This window comes from Seriola aureovittata, chromosome 18 (assembly GCF_021018895.1).
Source record: "Seriola aureovittata isolate HTS-2021-v1 ecotype China chromosome 18, ASM2101889v1, whole genome shotgun sequence".
Taxonomy (NCBI): Eukaryota; Metazoa; Chordata; class Actinopteri; order Carangiformes; family Carangidae; genus Seriola; species Seriola aureovittata.
Genome location: NC_079381.1, coordinates 389,606 through 414,891, shown reverse-complemented (window position 1 = coordinate 414,891; position 25,286 = coordinate 389,606). Strand labels below are relative to the sequence as shown.

Genomic DNA, 25,286 nt, shown 5'->3' with positions numbered 1-25,286 from the left:
ACACTCTTCTCCTCAACAGCAGCGACCTGTTTCGGATTAACTGAGAGTGAACCAAATCCTCTTCAGAATCAGCAGCTACGACACAAGGCCAGCTGATTTTCCAAGCAACAGGAGTCGTAGCAGAGTTAGCATGGAACAGCTAACTCTGTGAGGAGAACAAAGGAGATAACAGCAAAGCAACACAACCAGACAGGACTTCACTCCACCAGGAAACCTCCCAACTCACTGGACTTTACACCAACACTGGAAAGGACCTCTTTGCTTGTTCCAAAGACTGGGTAATGTTAACTGACTGGGCCTAACCTTTCACAGCACAGCATAGCACAGTACAGCATAGCTAAGCAGCAGAAGTCTTAACTTTGTTAATGTTCTTGTTGATTGATGCCTTGTTGTTTTAATGTTTGTGTGGCGGGCGAGGGAATACTTAAATTATCGTTAACTCAAATCAAACAAATAACCCAAAACCAACAACGCCACCCCAGGGTTTAACCCTGAGGAAAAAAAGAAAAAAAAGGAAAGAAGAATACAAAAAAAATAAATGTGTGAATAAAGCAATAAACTAAATATTTTAAACCAAGGACAACACAAGTTTGCTTTACTGAAAAGGCAAGAGTCGTGTTTCCAATCAAAAAATGTACAAGAGTTTATTTAATCAATATTAGATAAAGCAATGGGCATTTACCCTTTAAAGTATTTTTTTACCCTTAAGACTAAGATAAGAACTGGGGAGCTAAAAGGGGAGCACCACAATCCACAGGTTAAACACTAAACACACACACACACACACACAAGGGCAAAGCCAAAAAGGAGTGAAAGGGGCACTGCACACGATGGGACACCATCACCAAAATAGGGGGGGGGAGGTCACCAGTGAGGCCCTCAGCACCTGGAAGTAAGCAAACAGAGGAATAGTTAGCAGCATGAAACCATATAAAAATGAAAAACAAAGAAAAATAAGAATTAAAGAAAACTACTGTGACTGACCCACTAACTGAAACAAAACAACAAAAAAAGGTCAATACACAAATATACTAACAAAACCAATATATTTCAACAAAAATACTCAAAATATAACAAATATCAAAATAATAATTCAGACAAATCGTCTCAATTAGAAAATCAAAATAACCCCAAAATTATTAAACAAAGAAAAACCCCACTCACTATCCGCTTCCTGTTTGCTACAGGCACACTAAAAGCGAAGTTGCGAGTAGTGTAGCTCGAGCAACAAAGAGCAACTTTAAAACAAAACGACTTGTTGGAACTTCATCAGCGGAGCAAACACACAGGTATTTTAGGGCGCCACACGGCACCACAGTAAAGCCCCACAAAGCAGCAGCGGTCACGAGTGCAGAGCGGCTTGACTCGTGCTGAGCCTTCGGCCTTTCCCGTCAGCGTTGTAGTTGAAGCACCAAGAGGAGGAGAGGGAGAGAGGGAGCCAACAAATATTTTGGGCACTGCCCGTGTCTGTGCTGTCGGGTATAACAATGCCCAACGGTGGAGGAGAGAGGAGTGCAGCGCATCTGCAGCACCGGAGACCAGGTAACCCAGGAATGGGAAGTGTGCACCAGCCAGAGAAAGGGCAGTAAGCCGTAAGCTCACAACATTCACCTGTTCCAGGGTGCCAACAGTAGTGCGTGGATACAACAATACCTCAATGGAACCAACATTGACAATGGGTATGTACGCTTTACCTCTAACCACCCTAACCAAAGATGGAGAAGCCAGCAAGCCAGCAGGTAAACCAGAGTCCAGGAGCTCGAACAACACGGTAGTATCAGAACACAGCTCTGAGCATGTAACTGCTACTATTTTCATTACACCACCTGGAATGCGATGTGCGCGCTTACCTCTGACCTTAACCTTTCCATTCAGCTCCGGAGGGGTGGTTTGCGTGGTTGCCTGATGGCACTTCTGCAACGCCTGTGTGACAGGTTGTGGGGCCTGAACGACAGAAGACAGTTCAAACAATGACAAACCATGCTGCACAAAGAGCTCATGGTAGCATTTCTGAATCACATTCATTCCCAGCACACCAGGGGCCTGAAGAGGAGCATCACCAGGAAGGTCCTTTACAACCAAGACACCACACTGCAAAATCAATTTACCACACAACTCAACATCAAGCTCCAAGTAGCCAAGGTAGGGAATACTCAACCCATTAGCTGCCCTTAACTGTAACCAACTACAGGATTTAAGTCGCTCTTGGCCCCAGGGTTCAAAATGCTTTTGGAAGAAGCTCTCGGTAACAGTAGAAACCATAGAACCAGTGTCAATCAAACATGGCACCTTGACTCCACCCATAACAACCTCAAAATGGGGACAAGAGGAAACCAGTTTTGGAGCATGAGTTAACTCACCTAGCACAGGACATGAGCCGTTAGGGGCCCCATCCAAACTGTGGCTCTGCAGTTTGGTGGATGTTAGTTTTCCGGAGCTGTATTGGGTTCTGGCTGCCTGGCAGAGGGCTGGGAAACACGTGAGGGGAACTGAGGATGAGGTGAAACACGCACGCCATCACATTCTCTTGCAAAATGACCAGGTCTCTGACAGCGGTTACATATTAGAGGCCTGTGGCGAGCTGAAAGACTACGGGCATGAGGACGCTGCATGTGCGCAAGGGTCTGGGTTAACTGACTGAACTGTTCTTGTTGCTGCCTCAACAATTCTTTCATCTCACTCATTTCAGATGAATGGGGGAAATTAGCAATAGAATGAGCACCCTGGACTCCATATTGAATGCGACTGATGGAAGGGACAGAGTTACTACGGCCTCTGAAGGCGCTGGGCAAACCTTCACGTTCCCACCTAATTGCTTCCCCTCTAACACCGAGCAGTGTAGCTGTAGGTTGACTACGCACAAACTGTTTAAGTTCTCGTCTTAAAGTGCTATCTAACACCTGCTCAACAAACTGATCCCGCAATAGACCCTCTACATTAAGCATTCCGGCTGGTGCACGCTGCTTTATTCTTTCCATCAGACTCATAAGGGCAAGGGAGAATTCAAGTAACGTTTCTCCTTCATGTTGTTTACGAGAGAAGAGAGCTTCCTGCAAGGCCACGTAAGACTCAGAGCAGCCATAGAGTTCCTCTAGTATAGCCATTATCCTAGCTGGATCCCCACGCTCTAGATTAGAGCGGTATTTAATTTCATCCCGCGCTTCCCCCTCTAAATGGTCATAGAGAAAGAAAGCCTGATCAGCTGTGGACAAATGGCGAGCCCTCATACATGACTGTACTTCCTCAAGCCACTCACTCAGTGCTATCCCTGACCTTCCCCTAAAGATGGGGCACTTTCTGTCTCGAGGTACAAATACTAACCTCTCAGCTGCAGGGATGCTAGCAGTGATAGTGGCAGTGGGCAGTACTGATGAAGTTGAAGGTGTGGCACTAGGGGGTTGTACCACAGGAGCTCACTCTTGACGCAACCTCTTATTGTCAGCTTTCAACTGTAAGACCAAATCTCGCAACTCTTGCAATTACTCCTCCATTATTACAAGGAAACCGCTGCTGCTTTGTATCAATGTCAAAAAAAAAGAAAAAGAGAAACAAACAAACAAACAAACAAAGCACGTAGCACGTCTCAGCCTTGATTCTACAGTAAAATCCTGCCAACAACGCCAATTTGTGGCGGGCGAGGGAATACTTAAATTATCGTTAACTCAAATCAAAATAACCCCAAAATAATTAAACAAAGAAAAACCCCACTCACTATCCGCTTCCTGTTTGCTACAGGCACACTAAAAGTGAAGTTGCGAGTAGTGTAGCTCGAGCAACAAAGAGCAACTTTAAAACAAAATGACTTGTTGGATCTTCACCAGCGGAGCAAACACACAGGTATTTTAGGGCGCCACACGGCACCACAGTAAAGCCCCACAAAGCAGCAGCGGTCCCGAGTGCAGAGCGGTTTGACTCGTGCCGAGCCTTCGGCCTTTCCCGTCAGCGTTGTAGTTGAAGCACCAAGAGGAGGAGAGGGAGAGAAGGAGCCAACAAATATTTTGGGCACTGCCAGTGTCTGTGCTGTCGGGTATAACAATGCGCAACGGCGGAGGAGAGAGGAGTGCAGCGCATCTGCAGCACCGGAGACCAGGTAACCCAGGAAGGGGAAGTGTGCACCAGCCAGAGAAAGGGCAGCACTAAGGGTCCCTCCCTCTTATATACTCTGGGACTCAATTAAAGGGGCGGAACCACACCAGGAGTGGAGCAAAATGCTCATCCTGCTACAATCGGTTAGGTTGTGGTCAGTCATACAGTTAATCGAGTACTTGTATGTTCACACACATAGCAGTACGTCTCAGTTCTAGAACCTGCATGAAGCTAACCTCCCCCCCTAACCTGGTACCTTTAGATTACATGAGCTAGGCTAACAAAGAAACTCACACCTTCCCTCTCACACACACACACCAGGTGGTCTCAGCAGCCATTTTGAGTAGTTTCTTTGTTTACCGCCATCTTGTGTAGTCTCCTTTGTTCAGGTCATGTGGTCACAGTGACCACTTTGAATCAGCCATCTTGCCTTTGTTTGTGTACCCACAAACACACATACATACCCCTATACACACACATACACACACCTGTATATACTAGATTGAACATTGTGTTTTACTCTGCTCCACTGTAAATAAATGTCTTTAAGTACAACTACTGGTGTGTTTAATGTTGCACAAGCGTGAATATTGCCAGCCTCTACTTGGTAGAATTCCAATCCTTCAACTGTAACTTACTGTTGATATGGTAATTTGGTTATAGTTAGTAAGCTAATGGTTAATCAGAGTTCCAGTTTAATGGTAATAAATTGAGACTAAAACCATATTGGCTATTTTGCCTATTTGTTTAGGCTGGTGCCCCGTGAACTTTAATTAATTTTAAAGTTATTATTTAATATTAATATCTTTAATATTAATATTTTCTTAATTTATGATAGCCAATAAATTGATAAACAACCGAAATCCAACATATTTGGTGTCCAGCTCATGAGGTAGAGCTCAGACCCAACACTGATTAGAGACTCCTCTGATATCTTCAGTGTTAATCGACCACTTTACTGACATTTCTGTCAAAGTCAAGCTAGAAACTGCTCGAACACTAAATACAGACAATGACTTATACACCTCTCAGGTAAGGTGTAAGTTTCCTGGTTAGCCTAGCTCATGTAATCTAAAGTTACCAGGTTGGAGGGAGGAGGTTAGCTTCATGCAGGTTCTAGAACTGAGACGTACTATCGGTATGTGTGTGAACATACAAGTACTTGATTAACGGTATGACTAACCACAACCTAAGCAAACATTTCAACAACAATTCATTACAGGTACATTAACAAAGTTAACACTTGTGCTGCTTAACTGTGCTGCAGGAGCACTTAGGCCCAGTCAGTTAACATTACCCAGTCCTTGGAATAAAACAAAGAGCTCCTTTCCAGTGTTGTTTTTAATTCCAGTGAGTTGGGTTGCTTCCTGGTGGAGTAGAGTCCTGTCAGGCTGTGTGGCTTCTGCTGTTATCTCTTTTGTTCTTCTCACAGAGTTAGCTGTTCTGCGCTAACTCTGCTATGGCTCATATTGCTTGGAAAATCAACTGGCTGACCTTGTGCTGAAGCCGTTGATTCTGAAGAGAACTTGGTTTGCTCTCAGTTAATCCTAAGCAGGTTGCTGCTGTTGAGTGTTGCAGTCTGCGGCTGTTGTCTCAGGTAGCAGGGCTGACGTGGGCTGGAGCCTTGTTGCACCTTGAAGAGGGGAGCTGCACTCCTGGGCAAGCTGAGAAGAAAGAGAGGGAGAGCAAAGAAGGAGATCTGGTTCTGTTTGGTGACACTCTGGGGGGTCACATGTCACACATTGACCAACACTGACTGGTCAGTGAGGTCCCTGGGGAGGTTCGTCCTCAGGTGTGAATAGTGAGGAACTGTTGGGAAGTGAGTTCCGTTGTCTTTGGAACAAAGGTACATTGTTGTCTCTTGAATGACTCCCAAGACTGGTAACTTAAAGATGTTCTTTAATTTTATTGTTTTATCATATATTATTATTATCAAACTATGACTTGTTTTACCCCTCTCTCCCCATTTTCAAATGTAACGCAGTAACACGTTTACAGTGATTTACTTCTACTAATGTCTTCTAACTAATGGTAGTGATGCTGTTTACATGTCGACATGCTGACGTGCTGAAGTCAGTGTGGTTTCCCATCTCCAGTCAGTTTCAGTTACTGTTAGAGTTTATTCCTGCTCTGTTTGAACACAGTTAATGTTACTTTATATTTAAACTAACACTTGTTCTGCTCAAGCACTTAGGACTTCCCTGCTCCTTTAAGTGACTTTCACTAAATCAGCAGTTGTTTACATGCTGTTCAGATCTGCTAGTTACTTCAGCTAAGCAGTTAGCACTAGCGTCCCTCTCTCTCCCTCTTTCTCCCTCTCTCTCGGTCGCTTGGTGTGGTGTTGTTGTAACTTCATTTTAGAGGATATTTACTACATCTTCAGCGATGTCTGCTGTTTTTAGGCACAGCTCCACTCGCTAACCGGACTAAACATTACTATAATTAATAATGATAATTAGTAGTGTTATTAGCTGTCATTTCTATTTTTATCAGTAGGAGCACTACAGTTTCCATTACATTACTATTGCTCTTACTGCTGTTACTATCACTATTATTAATATTGCTATCATTGCACATTATTGTTCTCTTCCTCTTTGCTCTCTCTTGCTCTCTCTTGCTCTGTCTCTTGCTCTATATCTCCCTCTCTATTTCTCCATCCCAACCGGTCGAAGCAAATGGCCGCCCACCCTGAGTCTGGTTCTACTCAAAGTTTCTGCCTCTTAAAAGGAAGTCTTTCCATGCCATTGTCGACTAGTGTTTGCACTTGGTGGAAATTGTTGGGTCCCTGTAAATTATATTATAAACAGAAGGTATACCCTGCACTATTTGGAAAGTGCCTTGAGAGAACTTATGTTGTGAATTGGTGCTATAGAAATAAAAATTGACTTGACTTGACTTGACTTTACGGAACTTAACTGCAAACTCTGTCCTGCATCACACAGTTTTGGTCTCATTCTGATATCTTTTACAGTTTTTGAGGAAGTCATGGGAGTACCCTCCACCTCTCCCATTGACTGCAATTCAGATTCAGGAGCAGGTGTTACTGGTCAGAAATGGGCAAAGCTGATTCTGATTGGCTAATTAATATAATTAATTCATAGCCTTTTAACTCAAATATGAGAGCAACTGTAAGATAAATTAAAATGGTGTATTTGCATGTATTTTGCCATGGTTTGCTATGGCAGACACTTTTTGTTAGTTTTGTTTTGGACTTTTGCACTTCCTGTTTTATTTTGTAATTGGTTTCCTTGTGTGTCAGTGTTTTTGCTTCCTGTCTTGGTCCTGTGTCTGTGTGGTGATTGTCTGCCCCGCCCTAATGTGTTTGACCTGTGTTCAATCACCCTTGCCTCCCTTGTCTATATAGTCCTTGTGCAATATAAACTGTATAAATGTCTCAACCTGGTAACACAAGTTTTTCGGAGGCTCTACGGTAAACAGCTCTACTGGCACATACAACATCTTACATTTTCGAGGTTCACCTACAAAATAAGGGTCTCAACCAGGTAAAAAAAAACTTACTGGAGGTTCTGTTGGGCAGCTCTACTGCTATACACACACACACACACACACACACACACACACACACACACACACACACACACACACACACACACACACGTTGATAGAAACACACAAACAGCATGTCCACAATTTGGATTAACCTTCAAAATAAAAGTCTCAACATGGTAAGAGGAAATCATTGGCTCTGTTATAAAAAAAAAACCTACTGCCAAATACAGAAGCACAGAAACTTTCAAAATAAGACTCTCAAAAAGGTAAGAGGTAAGGTAGGTCATAAAAGTTAGATCTTAGAAGCTATTGTCTATATAGGGATATAGTGGTAAAGCTTTATATCATATCAGTAATTATGGCCTGTCATGACAGCTTCAAAATGCTTTTTGAGTGACACCTGCAGTGACTGAGGTCAGTATCAGGATAAGTCTCTACGACATGAATGAAACTGAAAGTATCATCCTTTCCACAGATTGAAACATTAGGAGTGAAGTACATGCACCAAGCAGCAGGCACATTCAAAATTTCTTCAGGAATTTTCTAGTTTGTCTTATTCCTCTTCCATATTTAAATTTTGGCGCGTAACTAGTCCTGCCGCTTTGAGAAAACTCAGACAATAAATATATATTAATGCATGCGGCTCGATCGGGAATGGTGTGCTATGACTTTTCTGAGTGATTCGAGGAACCGTGGTGACTTAAATGGCGATGAAAGGCAAAAAATTTCCATAGAGAATGAATGGGGAGATGTCTTCAAAACGACCAACTTCGGAGCTCTACTGATGCGTCATACTTCAATGTAGAAAAATGTTTGAAACGTTACAGGTCACAAAACTTGAGACTCTTTTGGTTAAAATGGTCTAAAAATGACACATAATCGCAATTTACGTTTTGTGTCATTTTTAGACTATTTCAGACTTTATAATGTGTGTATTATATGGAATGTTCAGAGATAGAGATGACATCATCGCTAGAGTAGGAGAAGCTCTAGAACTCTTAAAGAAAAATTCTGTTTTACTCGTCCTTACGGCCACATATTTCAGTCTTCATACATCATGGCTTCCTCAATAGAAGCCAAATTTGTCCTGTTCCATACAATGTGTCTACCTTAGCACAGAGACTTACAGAATTTGAACATGAGCCTCATCAAGAAGGGAGAACCCGCCACCTATCAAATGATGCGCTGGCTACAAGTGACAGCAATTCCCATTCCCGATTGAGCCGTACGCATTGATATATATATATTGTCTGGGTTTTCACAAAGCTGCCGGACTAGTTACGTGCCAAAATTTAGATACGGAAGAAGAATAAGACAAACCAGAAAATGCATTTCCTGCTGAAAATGTGTGTGAATGCTGAGAGCTGAATAAGATTGCTGAAGCCATGCTGAAAAAGCTGAAGCAACTGCCGAATCAGTGCTAAAGTAGCTCAAGCAATTGATGAAGTAATGCTAAAGTAGCTCAAGCAATTGATGAAGTAATGCTAAAGTAGCTCAAGCAATGGCTGAAGATTAAAAGCAGAAATTGTAAGCTTGTTGAATGGTATGAAATGGTTGAAAAAGGCCTGAGTTGTTGTTGGACAGTATAACAAACAGCACAAAACTGTAGAAAATATACAAAATGTGAAAAACAGAAAAACATGTTAGGTGAAAGCTAAATGGCCTAAAAAGGGTGGAAGAAAACCTAAGAATGAAGAAATGTACAAGCAAAAATTTTAATGTCACACTGCTAAAGTTGTTGAAAAAGCTGCTCGTATTAACTGAAGAACAGTGCTTCAAAAAATTAGATGCCAAAATTTTAAACTGGAGGAGCTGAAGTCCATTAGTTGTAAAAGCTTTTTGTAGGACAAAGTATGAAGGACTAGTTAAAGACTGTAGAAAGGCAGAAGAATTAAGAATAACTACACATTCTTGAGACATTTCTGCCCAAGCTGAAGCTAAACTGCGTTGCTGGCTGCTGAGAAAAATCTGAAGCTGAGCTTTATTGTTAAATGCCTGAAACTATGTCTATCTATGACTGCATCCTAAACAGTAGAAACGTTAATTTAATATGTCCATAAGCTGAATAATCACTAAGTAGCTGAAAGTCTTGTGAACAGTTTACGGTTTGAATGAAGTCCTGTATATGGAAGTATGCTGGAGTAGTTGAATTTCAAAGACGTTGAAGTTTTGAAGGAGCTGAACATCAACTCCATTCACCTGCATTATAAAAAACTGCAGAAAAAGCTTATTATTTCAAAACTCATGACTAGTATCAAAAAGTTGAAGGAAAGGATACATCTCCTGAAGAAGCTGAATGTTTTGATAGTGTAACGGTTTATGTAGCACAAAGTATCCAGGATTAGGTGACAACCAAAGTAAAGTAAAAGGAGGATCTGGAGTATAACACCATTGGAGCAGGTTAAATTCAATATGTCTGCTGCTGTATTTACTGTTGTTCTGTCCAATCTGAACTGTTCCCTCTGTGAGTGCTAACTTTTAAACAGCTTTTGTCTGTGTGCATCTGTGTGTGTCTATTTATCTACCTGTCTGTCTGTCTACCTGTATACTTGTCTATGTCTGTCTGCCTGTCTTTCTGTCTGTGTACCTCTCTATATTTACGTGTGTTTCTGTGTCTGTTACACTGTAAAAAAAAATCTGTAATTTAACAGAATTTGTACTGTATATTTTATAGACTTTTCCTGTATTTTTAAAATACATGAAAATATTAATAAAATTACAAAATTATACTGTGATTTAACATGTCAAATGTAAAATAACATGAAAACACTGTAACTGTGAATAACCATAAAATTACATTTTTTTAATAGAAAATTACGTTTTTTTCCACATAAAAATACTGTTAAAATTCATTCGCAAATTTAGCGTAATTTCACAAGTATTTCTTTGTTATTTAAGAGATTAAACTGTTAAATTCAAGTTTAATACTGTTAAAAGATTATAAAATGAGATAAAATTACTGACAATTAACAGTAAAAGAAGCATTTGCTCGGTAATTTTATTGAGATTTGTTTGTTAATTTACAAAAATCTTGTGTAATTACAGAATTTTTCACAACAAAAATGTTGAATAAATGTGTTTTTCTCAATGTATAACGTGTAAAAGCAGTGGTAAACTGTAAAACATTTTGACATTTTTCAGATTTTTTCCCCATTATACTTTTAAGGTAAAGCCAATGTTTGGAAAATGGGTTGTAATAAATATATATGCATTTTAAATTTGAGTACACACCCTGGACAGAAAGGCGCCTTATTCAAATATTTAAAGTTTGAATCTTTGCTGTCCAATCAGAGCATTGCACTCGGCTCCGCCTCCTCGAGCTCCAGGACAGTTGTATGTGTGAGCTAGGGCTGTGCGATATCGCACAGCCCTAGCTGTTGAGTGTTTTGAGAAAAACGCGGTGCCTGATTTTGCATGCCAGGACATACTGTATTTCAGGCCAAAGTGTCATATTTACCTTAGTTAAATTATACTGTTCATTTGTTGATGATTATAATGTTATGGCTGTTTGACCGGTGTTAAAAGATGTACTCCTGTTGCATTTGTGGAACATCTGTTCAGTCAGTAAATGCATATGTTGTGCTGTCCAGCAGGCTGAGCCAAATATGTCCAGTGGTCCTGAAGTCCCGAAGTTGAGTGGTCCACAGCTGAATCCTTGACATTATTACTTTTCTAGGTAAGATATACAACTCTAGAAAAAGTAAATGATGATTACATTGTGAATAAATAAATACATTTTTAAAACTTTTTCTTTTTTCACATGTTAGGACATTGAGCTTGGCCCATTTAAAAGCTACCAAGTTCACCTCAGCCTTGTCCTGGTGTTGGTAAATCCATGAGTAATTCCATACAAACACAAATTCATACACACTTCCAGTAAATGTTGACTTAAATGTTGTACACAGAACTGCAATGCACAGTATTCCTGCCTTGAACAGGCTGTGTAAAAAGGGGCTTATCATTAACACTAGTTAGTTGCGTGGATCCGCAGAAGTCGCCGACGTAGTGAAACAACTGCGCGGTGGCAGAGCCCCGGGGGTTGATGAGATCCGCCCTGGGTATCTCAAGGCTCTGGATGTTGTAGGGCTGTCTTGGTTGACACGCCTCTGCAACATTGTGTGGACATCGGGGGCGGTGCCTTTGGAGTGGCAAACCGGGATGGTGGTCCCCATCTTTAAGAAGGGAGACCAGAGGGTGTGTTCCAACTACCGTGGAATTACACTCCTCAGCCTCCCTGGTAAGGTCTACGCCAGGGTACTGGAAAAGAGGGTCCGATCGATAGTTGAACCTCAGATCGAGGAGGAGCAATGTGGTTTTCGTCCTGGGCGTGGAACTGTGGACCAGCTCTTTACCCTCGCTGGGGTGCTGGAGGGAGCATGGGAGTTTGCCAATCCAGTCCACATGTGTTTTGTGGATTTGGAGAAGGCTTACGACCGTGTTCCCAGGGACACCCTGTGGGGGACGCTCCGGGAGTATGGGGTGGATGGCCCCTTGTTAGTGGCCATTAAATCCCTGTACCAAAGGAGTGTGAGTCTGGTAGCCGGCAGTAAGTCGGACCTGTTCCCGGTGAGGGTTGGACTCCGCCAGGGCTGCCCTTTGTCACCGGTTCTGTTCATAACTTTTATGGACAGAATTTCTAGGCGCAGCCGGGTGGTGGACGGGTTTGGTTTCGGTGGCGGGAGGATCTCGTCTCTGCTTTTTGCGGATGATGTGGTCCTCCTAGCTTCATCGAGCGCCGACCTTCAGCTCTCGCTTGGGCGGTTCGCGGCCGAGTGTGAAACGGCTGGGATGAAAATCAGCACCTCCAAGTCTGAGGCCATGGTTCTCAGCCGGAAACTGGTGGATTGTCCGCTTCAGGTCGGGGGGGAGGCTTTGCCTCAGGTGGAGGAGTTTAAGTATCTCGAGATCTTGTTCACGAGTGAGGGTAGGATGGAGCGGGAGATCGACAGGCAGATTGGGGCGGCGTCAGCAGTGATGCGGACGCTGAATCGGTCCGTTGTGGGGAAGAGGGAACTAAGCCAGAAGGCGAAGCTCTCAATTTTCCGGTCGATCTACGTTCCAACCCTCACCTATGGTCATGAGCTTTGGGTAATGACCGAAAGAACGAGATCGCGAGTACAAGCGGCCGAAATGAGTTTCCTCCGCAGGGTGGCCGGGCTCAGCCTTAGAGATAGGGTGAGGAGCTCGGTCATCCGGGAGGGACTCGGAGTAGAGCCGCTGCTCCTCCATGTCGAGAGGAGCCAGTTGAGGTGGTTCGGGCATCTAGTGAGGATGCCTCCTGGACGCCTCCCTGGAGAGGTGTTTCGGGCATGTCCCACCGGGAGGAGACCTCGAGGTCGACCAAGGACACGCTGGAGGGATTATATCTCTCGGCTGGCCTTGGAACGCCTCGGGATTCTCCCGGAGGAACTGGTGGAAGTGGCTGGGGAGAGGGCCGTCTGGACCTCTCTGCTGAGGCTGCTGCCCCCGCGACCTGGATCCGGATAAGCGGGAGATGACGAGAGAATTAGATTTTTTATAAATAATCATCAGTAATGACTAAGTGTGTAAAGGAAAATAATAGAATAGTCTGGTAAGTTCAGAAAATGATATCACTTTACTTTAGAGACACTTTAGTTTCAGTGAAACAATTTTTGATCATATAATAATTGTTATCTCTGCTCTCTCCCTGATGCTGGTGTTAGGTCAATTGCTGCAACTCAGTCCATCCAACCTGGCGAAACCCTTGATGTCCACATACAGTAACATCTGCTGCGCCCTTGCTGCTCCCTTGCATCAACAGCTACAGGACAGGACAGGAGGAGGCAGCACCTTGGAAACATCTTGACTACTAAAGGACACTTTTATGGCAATGGACTTTTCAAAACCTTGGACTTCTATCTCCCTATGGACTGTAGTAGTAAGCCAGGGTATACCTGGGTTATACAACTCACATTGTATAACTCACATTGTATAACCCAAACCGCCTGTTCAACATCAGTAATCTTAACCATCAAGATGATCTGTAAGTATCATACTGAGCACTCATATATTTTTATTAAAAAAAAAAAAAAACTGGTTTAATGTTCACAATCTTTTTGGTCATTAAAGTATTAAATCCAACTCTTACCTTGTATGTATTTTTCATTGATGTTTTTAGTAGTGTAAGATAGTGTTATATAACCAAAGGTCTTTGGGTTTTTACCAAAACATAAATATACAAGAAATCTATATAAAATTACATGTAAAAACCAAAAATTAACAGTAGATTGTTGCTATTTTAAACCCCCTACCGAGGTTTTCAACAGTTTTTGGACATTTTTGAAAGAGAAATCAAATGTTTTTATGTGTGGTATATCATTTTATTACATCAAATATGAATTAATATACAAGTTTTTTTATGTAAAATTATGTAATAAAAACCAATTAATAACAGTACCTTTCTGCAATTTTAAGCCTTATTTGTATTATAACAATGTTAGACCTTATCTATAAGTAATTTCATTATTTTTATACAGTTAAATGGTCTTTATTATTTTCCAGTATTTTTCTGGCGCTCCAGCTGCCGGATTATTACTGTTTTTTTTAAAGTTTTTTTTTTTTTTTTTTTTTTACAGTGTAGAATGCCAAACTGAAATTAACTGCCAAATGCTTCCTTATTAAAACTGGACTGAAACATATTTCCAGTGAAAACAGTTGAGACGTTTGTAAATCATTACAGAAATTTCAGTAAAGTGGTTGATAAACACGACATATCAGAGGAGACTGTAATCAGGTAATTTTTTTTTTTTTTAAAGTATATTTTTGGGCTTTTTATGCCTTTATTGATAGCACAGTAGAGAGAGACAGAATGACATGCAGTAAAGGGCCGTCCGATGCAGGATTCGAACTGGGGCCGACTGCAGCAAGGACTGTAGCCTCTAAATGTGGGGCGCCTGCTCAACCCACTGTGCCACTCGACACCCCTGTAATCAGGTAATTTGACCCAGATGTGTGCCCCCTCCCTCCACTTAGAGGTTGCCACGGTGACAATGCTGTGTCACTGGGTGACCACCTGTCTTTCGCCCATTACAAACTCAAGAATGATCTGAAAAAAGCATGAAACTAAAACTGATAATTCAAAAACTGTACAACATATCAAAAAGTTGCATACAAGTATAATAGCTGAATGCCTTGTGAACAATTTTAAATTTGAACTAGAAAATTCCAGGGAAATTTTGAGTGCCACGGGGGCTATAAAAGACTCTGATATAAAACAATGTCACATCCCTCAATCATGTATTATGTGGGAAATATCTCATATTCTGTCTTGTTTTTTTTAATAAAACAAGAGGCAACATGTCTACAAACTGGCATTTAAAGGGTTAAAATCCTGAAAACTAATAATCATTTGGTAGGTTTGAGCAGAACTGAAGTGGTTTAAGAGATTTATGCAAAAAAAGCAGAAAAGAATATTGATATATGATAATTTTATAGCATTTTCTTTGTGTGTCCTTTTTTGGACGCGAGGAACCCCAGAGGGTACAAAATGTGTTACCAGTGTATAATAGACCTGTAAAAGTAACTGACATTAGATTTTAAAAATATGTCAAAAAAGACACTTTCTTGCAGAAATCCATACCTTCAGCTGTAACACAGCCAAAATGATCAGCAAATCAAAAAAGAAAAGTGAAGAAAATGTCCAAAAAAGGACAGAGGGACCCCTGAGGGTTAATAAATCCCATGAACCGCTATTTAAATTACCACTATTATGTTTTTTTCTGTGCTAAATTTAACATTACTGGGGAGGAGAGCAACGCGACTAGAAGTGACAGCGAGAGAGGGCTAGTAGCTTCTCCTCTCCTCTGTCTCAGCGGAGACCGTCACAACTTCATTCACTCTTTTAACAAAACAAAAAAAAAAAGCTACGAAGGAAGCAGTAAATGGACTTACATATTTAAGACCTAACTAAATGTAATTTACCTAACATAACATGACCTAACATGCGGCTAATGTAAAGCTAGCAGAGCTTGGAGAGTTGGTTATCTGGTTGCTAGGCGCACGCAGGCACACACACAGGTCAGGAGCTGCCGTTGCCATGGCAATGTGAAAATCTGCCCAGAATTTGCCTTCTACATGGCTTCAAAACAACTGCAAATTATGAGAAAACCGTTACTTTTCATAAACCGAAAAGACCGTGCCAGACACTGAAGCCAGAAGTTTCTACAGTCTCTATTTTATTCAGATATTCCTTAAAATGAGTGCGTAAGCTCAGTGCGAAGACAGAGAGAGATTCTTTTGAAAAAAAAAAGACGATTACATTAGGTGTCAATGAGAGTGAGACAGGTATTGCTGCCGGACTCGGCACCCCCGTTTAAATTTTGTGCTGACCCTGCCTGTCAAAGTTACATTTTATGAATCCCAACAACTATGTCTACATTTTCAGAAAGAATTATTTGTCTCCTTTTTACGGTTTGGCCGCGAGCTCGAGTTAAAAATAAAAATAAAGGTTATTTTTTACTACTTCACGCACTCTAGCCAACTGACGCTTTCACTCTAACTTTGAAGAAAAAGTGATTTGCACTCCTCCTTTGAGTGCTCACAGTTTGAAAAGTTTACATGTTATGTAAAAACAGTTCCTATCTTTTTGAGAGAGCAGAAGTTTTCCTCCGTTTTACAGTTTGAATCACATTTCTACGTGCAGGTATGAGAGACCTGGGTGACTCAGAAAAAAGGTGCAATTTTGTCAAAAAAAGGTGGGTTTCTAAAGAAAATTCCAATGCATTCCTAATGCATTATTTATTCCCAGTTTTTTGGGAATAACTTTGGGAAAAATTGGAATTTTAACACCAAAAGTCATAGCACCCCTTGCGGGATCAAGACGCACGTTTTGATGTATATATTACCGGGGTTTTCTCAAAGCTGCGGGACGAGTTACGCGCCGAAATTTTGCGGAAGAATAATAAACCCGAAACAGAAGATTAATAGATGCCTCGTAGCTGAGCACCCGTGGCACTAATGAAGTCAGTAGTTGAAAGTTTTCTGAAGTACTTGAAGCTCAGAGAGGCTGGAGCTTTCAAGGCTTTGAACAGTCTCTGTTTATTTAGACACACTGGAACACATATAGTTTATGCTTGATTTTTATAACAACAACAACAACAACAACAAATTATATTTTTTTTTTTTCCCCCATAGTGAATCTTCACTTTCTCTCATTCATTTTTAAAAATATGTACTTTTTTAAATAAACATGTAATGCTTTACATTTCAGTTTATAACAAATTCACAACTCTGCACTGTTGCTACTGCAGCTTCTCTTCACCTGCAAGTTGATTGGTGGCAGAGTTGTAACCTTGCTGATCTTCTGGTTTCAGGGTGATTCGAGCTTCCTGAGGCTCTGCTGAGCTTTCTGAGCTCGTCTGATTCTCTCCTCGAAGAAGCTCTGCTGGTGCTGATTCCTCTGATCCAGCCTGACCACCCACTGCTCCCTCAGCCTTGAAAGAGGGGGTGGGGGAGAAAAAGAAATTAGCATTAGATATTTATCTATTCCAACCTCAAGAGAGAGGGACGAAATAAAAACAGCTATGAAAATTATGCTATAGAGAAAAATCTAATAAACAAAAAAACACTCCAAATGGAGGGACAAAACTGCTAAAACAAAAGGAATAAACCAACAGAAAATCACTCTACAAGGAGGCTACAAAAGTTGCTACAAACTTGACAAACAGAAAACTCTAAACTATCAAAATACAAACAGAAAATCACTCCAAAAGGAGGCTACAAAAACAGCTACAATCTTGACAAACAGAAAACTCTAGACTATGAAAATACAAACAAAAATCGCTCACTTGGAGGTAAAGAATAAGTACGATAATGCAGAGACAAAGGCAAGGCATGGACTGTGATAGTAAGCTGGGGTGCACGACAGGACGAGACACTCTGGCACAAGACAAAGGGAGACGCAGACTATAAGACACATTAGGGCAAATGGGGAACAGGTGGACACAATCAGGAATCAGGGAAGACACTCAGACAGGTGACACATGAGGAAGGGCAAGTGACCTGAAACGAGAGAAGAGTTAACCTTTCAAAATAAAACAGGAAATGACAAGACATGGAGACAGGACAAACCCAAACTTGACCTCACCGTTTGACAGACTTGATACCTGTAACGTTTTGTTTTCTTTCCTGCCACATGCTGGAATTAAAGGTCTTCAAATGGATCAGAATACCGCAGCGAGAATTGTTACTAAATCCAGAAAATTTGACCATAGTACACAGACTTTAGCTTCCCTTCATTGGCTTCCTGTCCATATCACATCGGATTTTAAGGTACTTTTGATGGCATATAAGGTTCTTAATGTACTTGCTTCTTCATACCTTTCTGATCTGCTTAAACCTTATACTCCATCTCATGCTCTTCGTTCCCACAATTTAGGGCAACAATGCTGTGTGTGATGTGTGTGGGAGGACTGTGAGATATTGTGGCAACACCGAATTAAGGTTAAGTCAAGTTAAACATCTGAGAATGAATCACAGTACAGACTCTAATGAAATTATGCAGCGGTGGTCTGAGGAGGAGAGATGCTGAGTGAGACAGACTTTACTGACTAAGTCACTGTGGTGGCAGTGTTACTGTGGTACAGAGAGTGTAGGTATGGGTGATGTGGCTTCAGTAACTGGAGTTCTCCACAATCTTAAAACCATGGAAAACCATTCAAATTGATAGAAATAAACATACCAGATAATTAAATAAGTGTTGTTATGAAGTAAGTGAACTAGTATGAAGTAGATAGATAAGTGAAATAAATAAATAATTCTACAATAAATAGAGGGTTGCCATTATAAAGCTGCAATGTATAAGATCTTGTCAGATCTGGTCAGAATTTTACTTTGAAATGTTCAAAATGAACTAACACTATCAACAGTATGTGAAGGAACCACAGTGATGATGTCATGACCAAGACTGCTGTATAGGATTCTATGGACATCATTCACCATTATTGGTGGGATGGCTGAATGAAGCCATCCCACCAATAATGCATACTTACACTAATCAAGATTTGAATAACAATAGTGTGAATGCATTCACTTTTAATTTTTGACAATACATTCATATATGTTAGTATATTTCTTGTCGATTGATGTTTTTTATTCTATGTCGTTTCGTCTAACAATGGAGAAAATAATGTATACAAAGGAAGAACTCCTGGCTTTGAAATGTACCAGACATGGAGTTAAACATCCCATACTGGCTGAGCTGAAGAAGTTGTACCGTGGATGCAGAGCCGGGGCTAAGCTAAAGGCTAGGAGATGGAGATATAAGCCTTTTCTACCATCGATCCTCATGGGAAATATCAACTCCCTGGCTAACAAGTATGAGGAACTGGAGGCACTTGAGAAGAACCAGCGAGCACATCGTGAATGTAGTCTCATGTGTTTCACGGAGAGCTGGTTAAATGACAACACTCCCGAACATTGTGTTGATTTAATGGCTTCACTGCAGTACGATTGGACAGAAACGCCAGAGCAAGTGGAAAGGATAAATATGGAGGATGGGTTCTGCTTGTGAACAATAGATGGTGCAACCCCAGTCATATCACAGTGAAGGAGAAGATCTGCTGTTGTGATATTGAACTGTGGCAGTTGGTCTTAAACCATACTATGTACCAAGGGAGTTCTCACACATCGTTGCCATTATTGTTTAAATTTAACCACAAGCAGAGCCTGTTCTTTGAATTTTCAAGTGCATTTAACACCATCGAACCCCCCATTCTTAAAGACAAGCTGGAGGGGATGGGGGGGGGGGACCCCAGCTCTCCCGCTGCTGTGCTCTGCTCTCCTCCACTTTGTTTAACAACTCCTCTCTGTCTAATGTTACTTGTCTAATAAGATTACATTAAAAGTGTGGGTAACGTAACGCTAACAGCGTTATATAATTTACACTCACATCACATCTGATTACAAGTGTGAACATTAAAATACTATTTTTTACCTAACAATCATTTACGAGTCAGTAAAATGCTTATGATGCTACCTGACTAGCGTCTTCTTCATCTGTTGTCTTTCTCTTCTTAGAGAAGTATCTGAACAAGCTCATCTGAAAATGCAGTCAGCAGTTAATACATAATGACGTGTAAATATTAGCTTAATGCTATCAATTAGTTTACCCAAGTTAGCGTCACTGAGTTGGCTAATAAGTCTACCTTTTCTCTGGTAATTCGCTGCCTTATTCCTCACGACTCCCCTTTCTGACTCTCACCTGGTGCCTGACGTGATGTCACTTTCAAGGCTGCGCCCTCGCGAGTAATTAACTCCAATAGGATCCCCCAACCACCCCACTCCCTCCCTCCCCTCTCCTCCCCTCCCCCCGCTGTTGCGCTCATCATCACACAGGCTGTGAAGGTGGAGAGATGTGGCGGTGGTGCATTTGCGACAATAAAAAAAATAAATAAATAAAAAAATAAAAGAAATTTGAAGGCGTGGCGGCTATGATTTAGCAGTGGTGGGCCGCCACTGCTAAATGAATGTAGAGGAAACACTGGGCAGGAAGAGGAGTACAGGGATCTGTTAATATGATTCAGTGAATTGAGCGAAAATAACAGCCTCCTTCTGAAGACCTCCAAGACCAAGGAGATGGTCATTGACTTTCGGAGGTCTAGGCACACCCTTCAGCCAGTCAGCATTCGAGGGAAGGACATTGAGGTGGTGCAAACTTATAAATACCTAGGTGTGCACCTGGACAGTAAACTGGACTGCTCCCTGAACACGGATGCCATCTACCTGAAGGGTCAGAGCCAGCCCTTTTTCCTCAGGAGGCTCAGGTCCTTTGATGTCTGCAGTGAAAGGCTGCACATGTTTTATCAGTAAGTGGTGGCCAGTGTACTCTTTTATGCTGCAGTCTGCTGGTGTGGCAGCATGTCCGACATGAACACAAAGTGACTGGACAAGCTGGTCAAAAGGCTGGGTCTGTGCTTGGCAGGAAACTGGACTCACTCAGTACTGTTGTGAAGAGATGGAGTCCATCTTAGACAATACCAATCATCCTCTCCACAACATTCTGGTAGGACAGAAAAGCAGCTACAGAAGCAAACGTCTCATCTCACTGTGCTGCAGAACAGAGAGGTTCAGGAGATCCTTTGTTCCTACTGCCATCAGGCTATACAACACTGATCTAATTATTATTATATATTTATTAGTAGCTGCTTTTATTATTATTATTATTATTATTATTATAAACAATGAGCTAATGGACACTTGAATTTCCCCTAGGGGATAAATAAAGTATCTATTTATCTATCTATGATAGCGTAAATACCTGGCCTGGCATCAGTCACAAGCCATTAAAGAAGTTCATTGTAAGGACATGCAGTGTTGCGGACCCAAAATTGACACTTTCTTACTCTTCCCACCATCAAACTATCAAATTGATAGGAAACAGTGACAAAGGACCCTTCTCTCACACACAGACCATGCTTTTAACATGTCAGAGGGACACAGAATCAGACCAAGGGTCAAAGGTCCAGAGGATCAACCAATGGATAGCCGGGAAACTGGAGAACATAGGCAAAATCCCCAGTTTGTAACAATAAGACTCTGCCTTATGATATTTGATTACTTCCTATATAGGACAAGTAACACCAAAAGGACTGATTATCACTAAGGTGTGAATCCTGGCCTGTCTGTGCCATGCATGAACACATACACACACACACACACACACACACACACACACACACATACACACACATACACACACCAACCTCCCTTCCTGTGTCCCTCTTTAGATAAAAGTCATAAACTACAACCTGGCTTCTGATATGAGATTTATAACATTAATCAATGAAGTAATTCATTGTTGTCCTCCCAGAGGACTGGTGCCCCTTTTCAACAAATTCTAAATTGTGGTGTTAACACTACACTATCTATCTTTGCATCTATGTATGCATGGGGTGTAACTGGTCAGGACAGGTCCAACAGAAGGTAAAAAAACTAAACAGGACTTTAAAAAAATAAAGGACCACAACAACCAGAGTGGCTAGGGTTGCCACCCGTCACGTATAATACGGGAAAATAAAATGCTGCATCTTGTAACGTATTGAATATATACAGGACACAATTTGTCCCGTATTTTCGTTCATGTTATGTCCTCAAAGTGCTGTGAATGATGTAATGCCAAGTAATAATTTTGCATAATCCTCCTGGGACTTTAGGCCGCAGTGGAACCACAGACAACAATGGGCCAAAGGAACCGTTTAGTTCCTGAAGAAAAGTACCCGGAACTAAAAGTTCCAAGTACCTTTTGGTTGAAACGCGACTATAGGGGGAGATGACAGTCCCACTGGTGTTATACTCCAGATCCTCCTTTTACTTTCTTTAAGTTGATAACTACTCCTGCATACATTGTTCTACATAAACCGTTCAGCTATCAAAATGTTCAGCTTCTTCAGGAGATGTATGCTTTCCTTCAAGGTTTTGATACTATTCATTATTTTTTAAATAATACGCTTTTTCTGCAATTTTTTGTAATGTAAGTGAATGGAGACGATGTTCACATCCTCCAAAACTTCAACATCTTTGAAATTCAACTACTTGAGCATACTTTCAGCTACAGACTTTATTCAAACTTTAAACTGTTAACAACACTTCCAGTTATTAAGCGATTATTCAGTTTATTGATATCTTAAAGGTTCTGCTGTTTAAGATGCAGTTGATATTTTTATATTAATGCAAATGGTTACTTCTTCACATTTTTATGACAGATTTAGATTTCAACTAACATGTTTATCTTTTTTACATTTTGTATATTTTCGTTCAACCTTCAGCTTACAAGTTGTGCTTTTAATCTTCAGCTATTGCTTGAGCTACTCCTGCTCTTTTTCTCCTCCTGTAGTGGGGTGTGTGAGTATGGTTTTCAGATTGAGAAATGACAGAACGAGATATTGTGTGATTTGGGATTGATTTATCTGCCTTCTTCTTACAGCAACTGCTTATTGCTTGCGAAGAGTGCGCGGATGTTTTTTTTGGATTTTGGATCTTTGTGCGGCGCTGCGGGGAGCCTCTTTTCCCGGGAAGGAGAACGCTTCCTCACGGCTGTATTGTTAAAAAAAAAAAAAAAAAAAAAACGGAAAGAAAACGAAGGTGAGGGGCCTTATCTGTCCCCTTATCTGGGCGGCTGCGTCCGGAAGGTCGTACGCTACCTGAGGCGTTTTTGTTTTTGCCATACTTGTGTTTTTTTGCGCTGAGAGGAGCCGCTGCGTCCAGGAGGTCGCACGCTACCTGAGGCTTTGTTTCACCTTGCGTCCGCTGGGCGGTCTTGGCTTGCCAGACCATGTCACAGGACGGCAAGGGTTTTTGCTCTCCATCCCTTGCCCTGGGCCAGGCCCATCAGCTGGCTGAGCTGGAGCCGCAGGTGGTGTGTGATCCACCGCTTGAGGAAGGGGGGCGGCGCGCACGGAAGAGGAAGCGCCCTGCGGAGCTTGAGCAGCTACAGCGGCAGATGCAGTCTATGCAGGATACCCTTCAGGAGCTGGTGCATGCACAGCGTCCTTTAGGGCTGCACACCATGACCAGGCCAGATCCTGGGGACTTGGATAGGGATCCAGATGTGCTCTCTATTGCAGCCTCTGACAGTTTGGAAGGTCTCAGGAAGTACCTCCGTTTTTTCTTTCAAGGCAACGCCTACGAGTACAACGTCCTCCCATTCGGCCTGTCCTTGTCTCCTCGCACCTTCACAAAGTGCATGGAGGCAGCGCTGACCCATTTGCGTCGCCAGGGGATTCATATCTTGAATTACCTGGACGACTGGTTGATTTGCTCCCCAACCGAGCATCAGGCTCAGCTCGACACTATGACAGTGTCGAGCCTCCTCGAGAACCTGGGGCTGGCTGTAAACGGGGAGAAGAGTTGTCTTGTTCCATCCCAGCGGGTGGAATATTTAGGTTTGGTTCTGGATTCGGCCTTGCTCAGAGCTGTCCTGACCCAGAAGAGAACAGTGGTGCTGATGGAGAGCTTGTCACAGTTAACTGTGGGCAAGCACATTACAGTGAAGTGTGCCCGGAGGCTGTTGGGCCTCATGGCAGCAGCATCCCAGGTGGTGCCCCTAGGGTTGCTTCACATGAGGCCTCTGCAGCGTTGGCTTGCCAGGCACAGAGTGAGCCCCCACGAGGATAGCCTGAGGGCTATCCCGGTGTCCTCGACTTGTCTTCCGGCAGTGGCATGGTGGACCACTGCCCTGGGCCTCAGGGAAGGTGTCCCGTTGGGCCCGGTGTGTTCAAGGGTGACCATAACTACGGACGCCTCAGAGGCAGGCTGGGGGGCCCTATGGAGGGGTACTCACATCAACCTGCTCGAACTGGAGGCAGTGTATCGGGCCTTGGTGCGTTTCCTTCTGGTAATTCGGGGGAAGCATGTGTTGGTTCGCACCGACAATTCAACCGTGGTCGCTTACATCAACCACCAAGGGGGGCTGTGGTCAAGGTCCCTGCACGACTGGACGCACAAAATCCTCCTCTGGGCTCATGCTCAGGGTATGTCCCTGAAAGCCCTCTACTTGCCAGGAGTGGCGAATGTGGCAGCAGATCTCCTGTCCAGGTGCGGCCCCCGGCCAGGGGAGTGGCGACTTCACCCACAGGTTGTGAAGGCCATTTGGGCTCGGTTTGGGAGGGCCCAGGTAGACCTCTTTGCCTCACAGGAGACCACTCATTGCCCGCTGTGGTACTCCATAGCGGGTCCGGTGGGGACTTTTGGGGTGGACGCTATTGCACATAAGTGGCCCCAGGGTCTGTTGTATGCTTTTCCCCCCTTTCCACTCATACCAGTGGTATTGGCCAGGGTAGAGATGATGGACGCCAGGGTTCTGCTTGTGGCCCCGAACTGGCCACATCAGCCGTGGATGGCGACCTTGCAGAGGCTGTTGGCAGGGACCCCTTGGTGCCTCCCAGTCAGGCCAGACATGCTGTCACAGGCTCGGGGAGAGCTCTGGCACCGGAATCCGGGAGTTTACAGGTTACATGCCTGGCCCTTGGACGGGAGCCGCCCTGCGGCTTGAGTCCTGCCGTTATAGCTACCCTACAGGCAGCTAGGGCTCTCTCTACCAGAGCGCTTTATGCTGGCCGATGGGAGCGGTTTTGCCAGTGGTGTGCGGAGACAGGCCGGAGCCCGGTCTCTTGTGGGGCACAGGGGGTCCTCTTGTTTTTGCAGTCCCTGTTAGAGAGAGGGCTGACTGGGTCCACCTTGAGGGGTTATGTGGCCGCCATATCTGTTCGTCACATCCCTATTGAGGGTAGGACGTTGGGTGCGCAACCCCTTATTGGCCAGTTTTTGAAAGGGGCTAGGTGTATCAGGCCATCACGGTCCCCCATGGTCCCGTCATGGGATTTGCAGCTGGTGTTGCGGGCTCTGTCGGAGTTTCCGTTTGAGCCTTTGTCCAGTTTGGGGCTGGAGCTCCTTTCCCTCAAGACGGCTTCTCTTCTTGCCATGTCTTCGGTGAAGCGGGTCTCTGAACTGCATGCCCTGTCCGTGCATCCGTCCTGTTTGAGGTTGGGGGAGGAGGGCTCTGCCATCTCTCTCCTGCCTAATCCAGCCTTCTTACCTAAGGTACTCCCTCGGTCTTTCGTGGTGCGGCCCTTGGTTCTGGAGCACTTTCACCCTCCACCACATGACTCTGTGGAAGCAGCTCGGTTACAGTTGCTCGGTTACAGTTGCTCTGTCCAGTGCGGTCCCTAAGGGTG

General features: G+C 43.0%; 1 protein-coding gene across 1 annotated transcript; it reads left to right on the top strand.

Annotated features, from left to right (window-relative positions):
* Positions 1-22,885: 22,885 nt before the first annotated feature.
* LOC130186807 (uncharacterized) lies at positions 22,886-24,604 on the top strand. The gene has a single exon (XM_056404098.1). It carries the CDS (start codon positions 22,886-22,888, stop codon positions 24,602-24,604), a length of 1,719 nt encoding a protein of 572 aa, XP_056260073.1.
* The last annotated feature ends 682 nt before the right edge of the window (positions 24,605-25,286 follow it).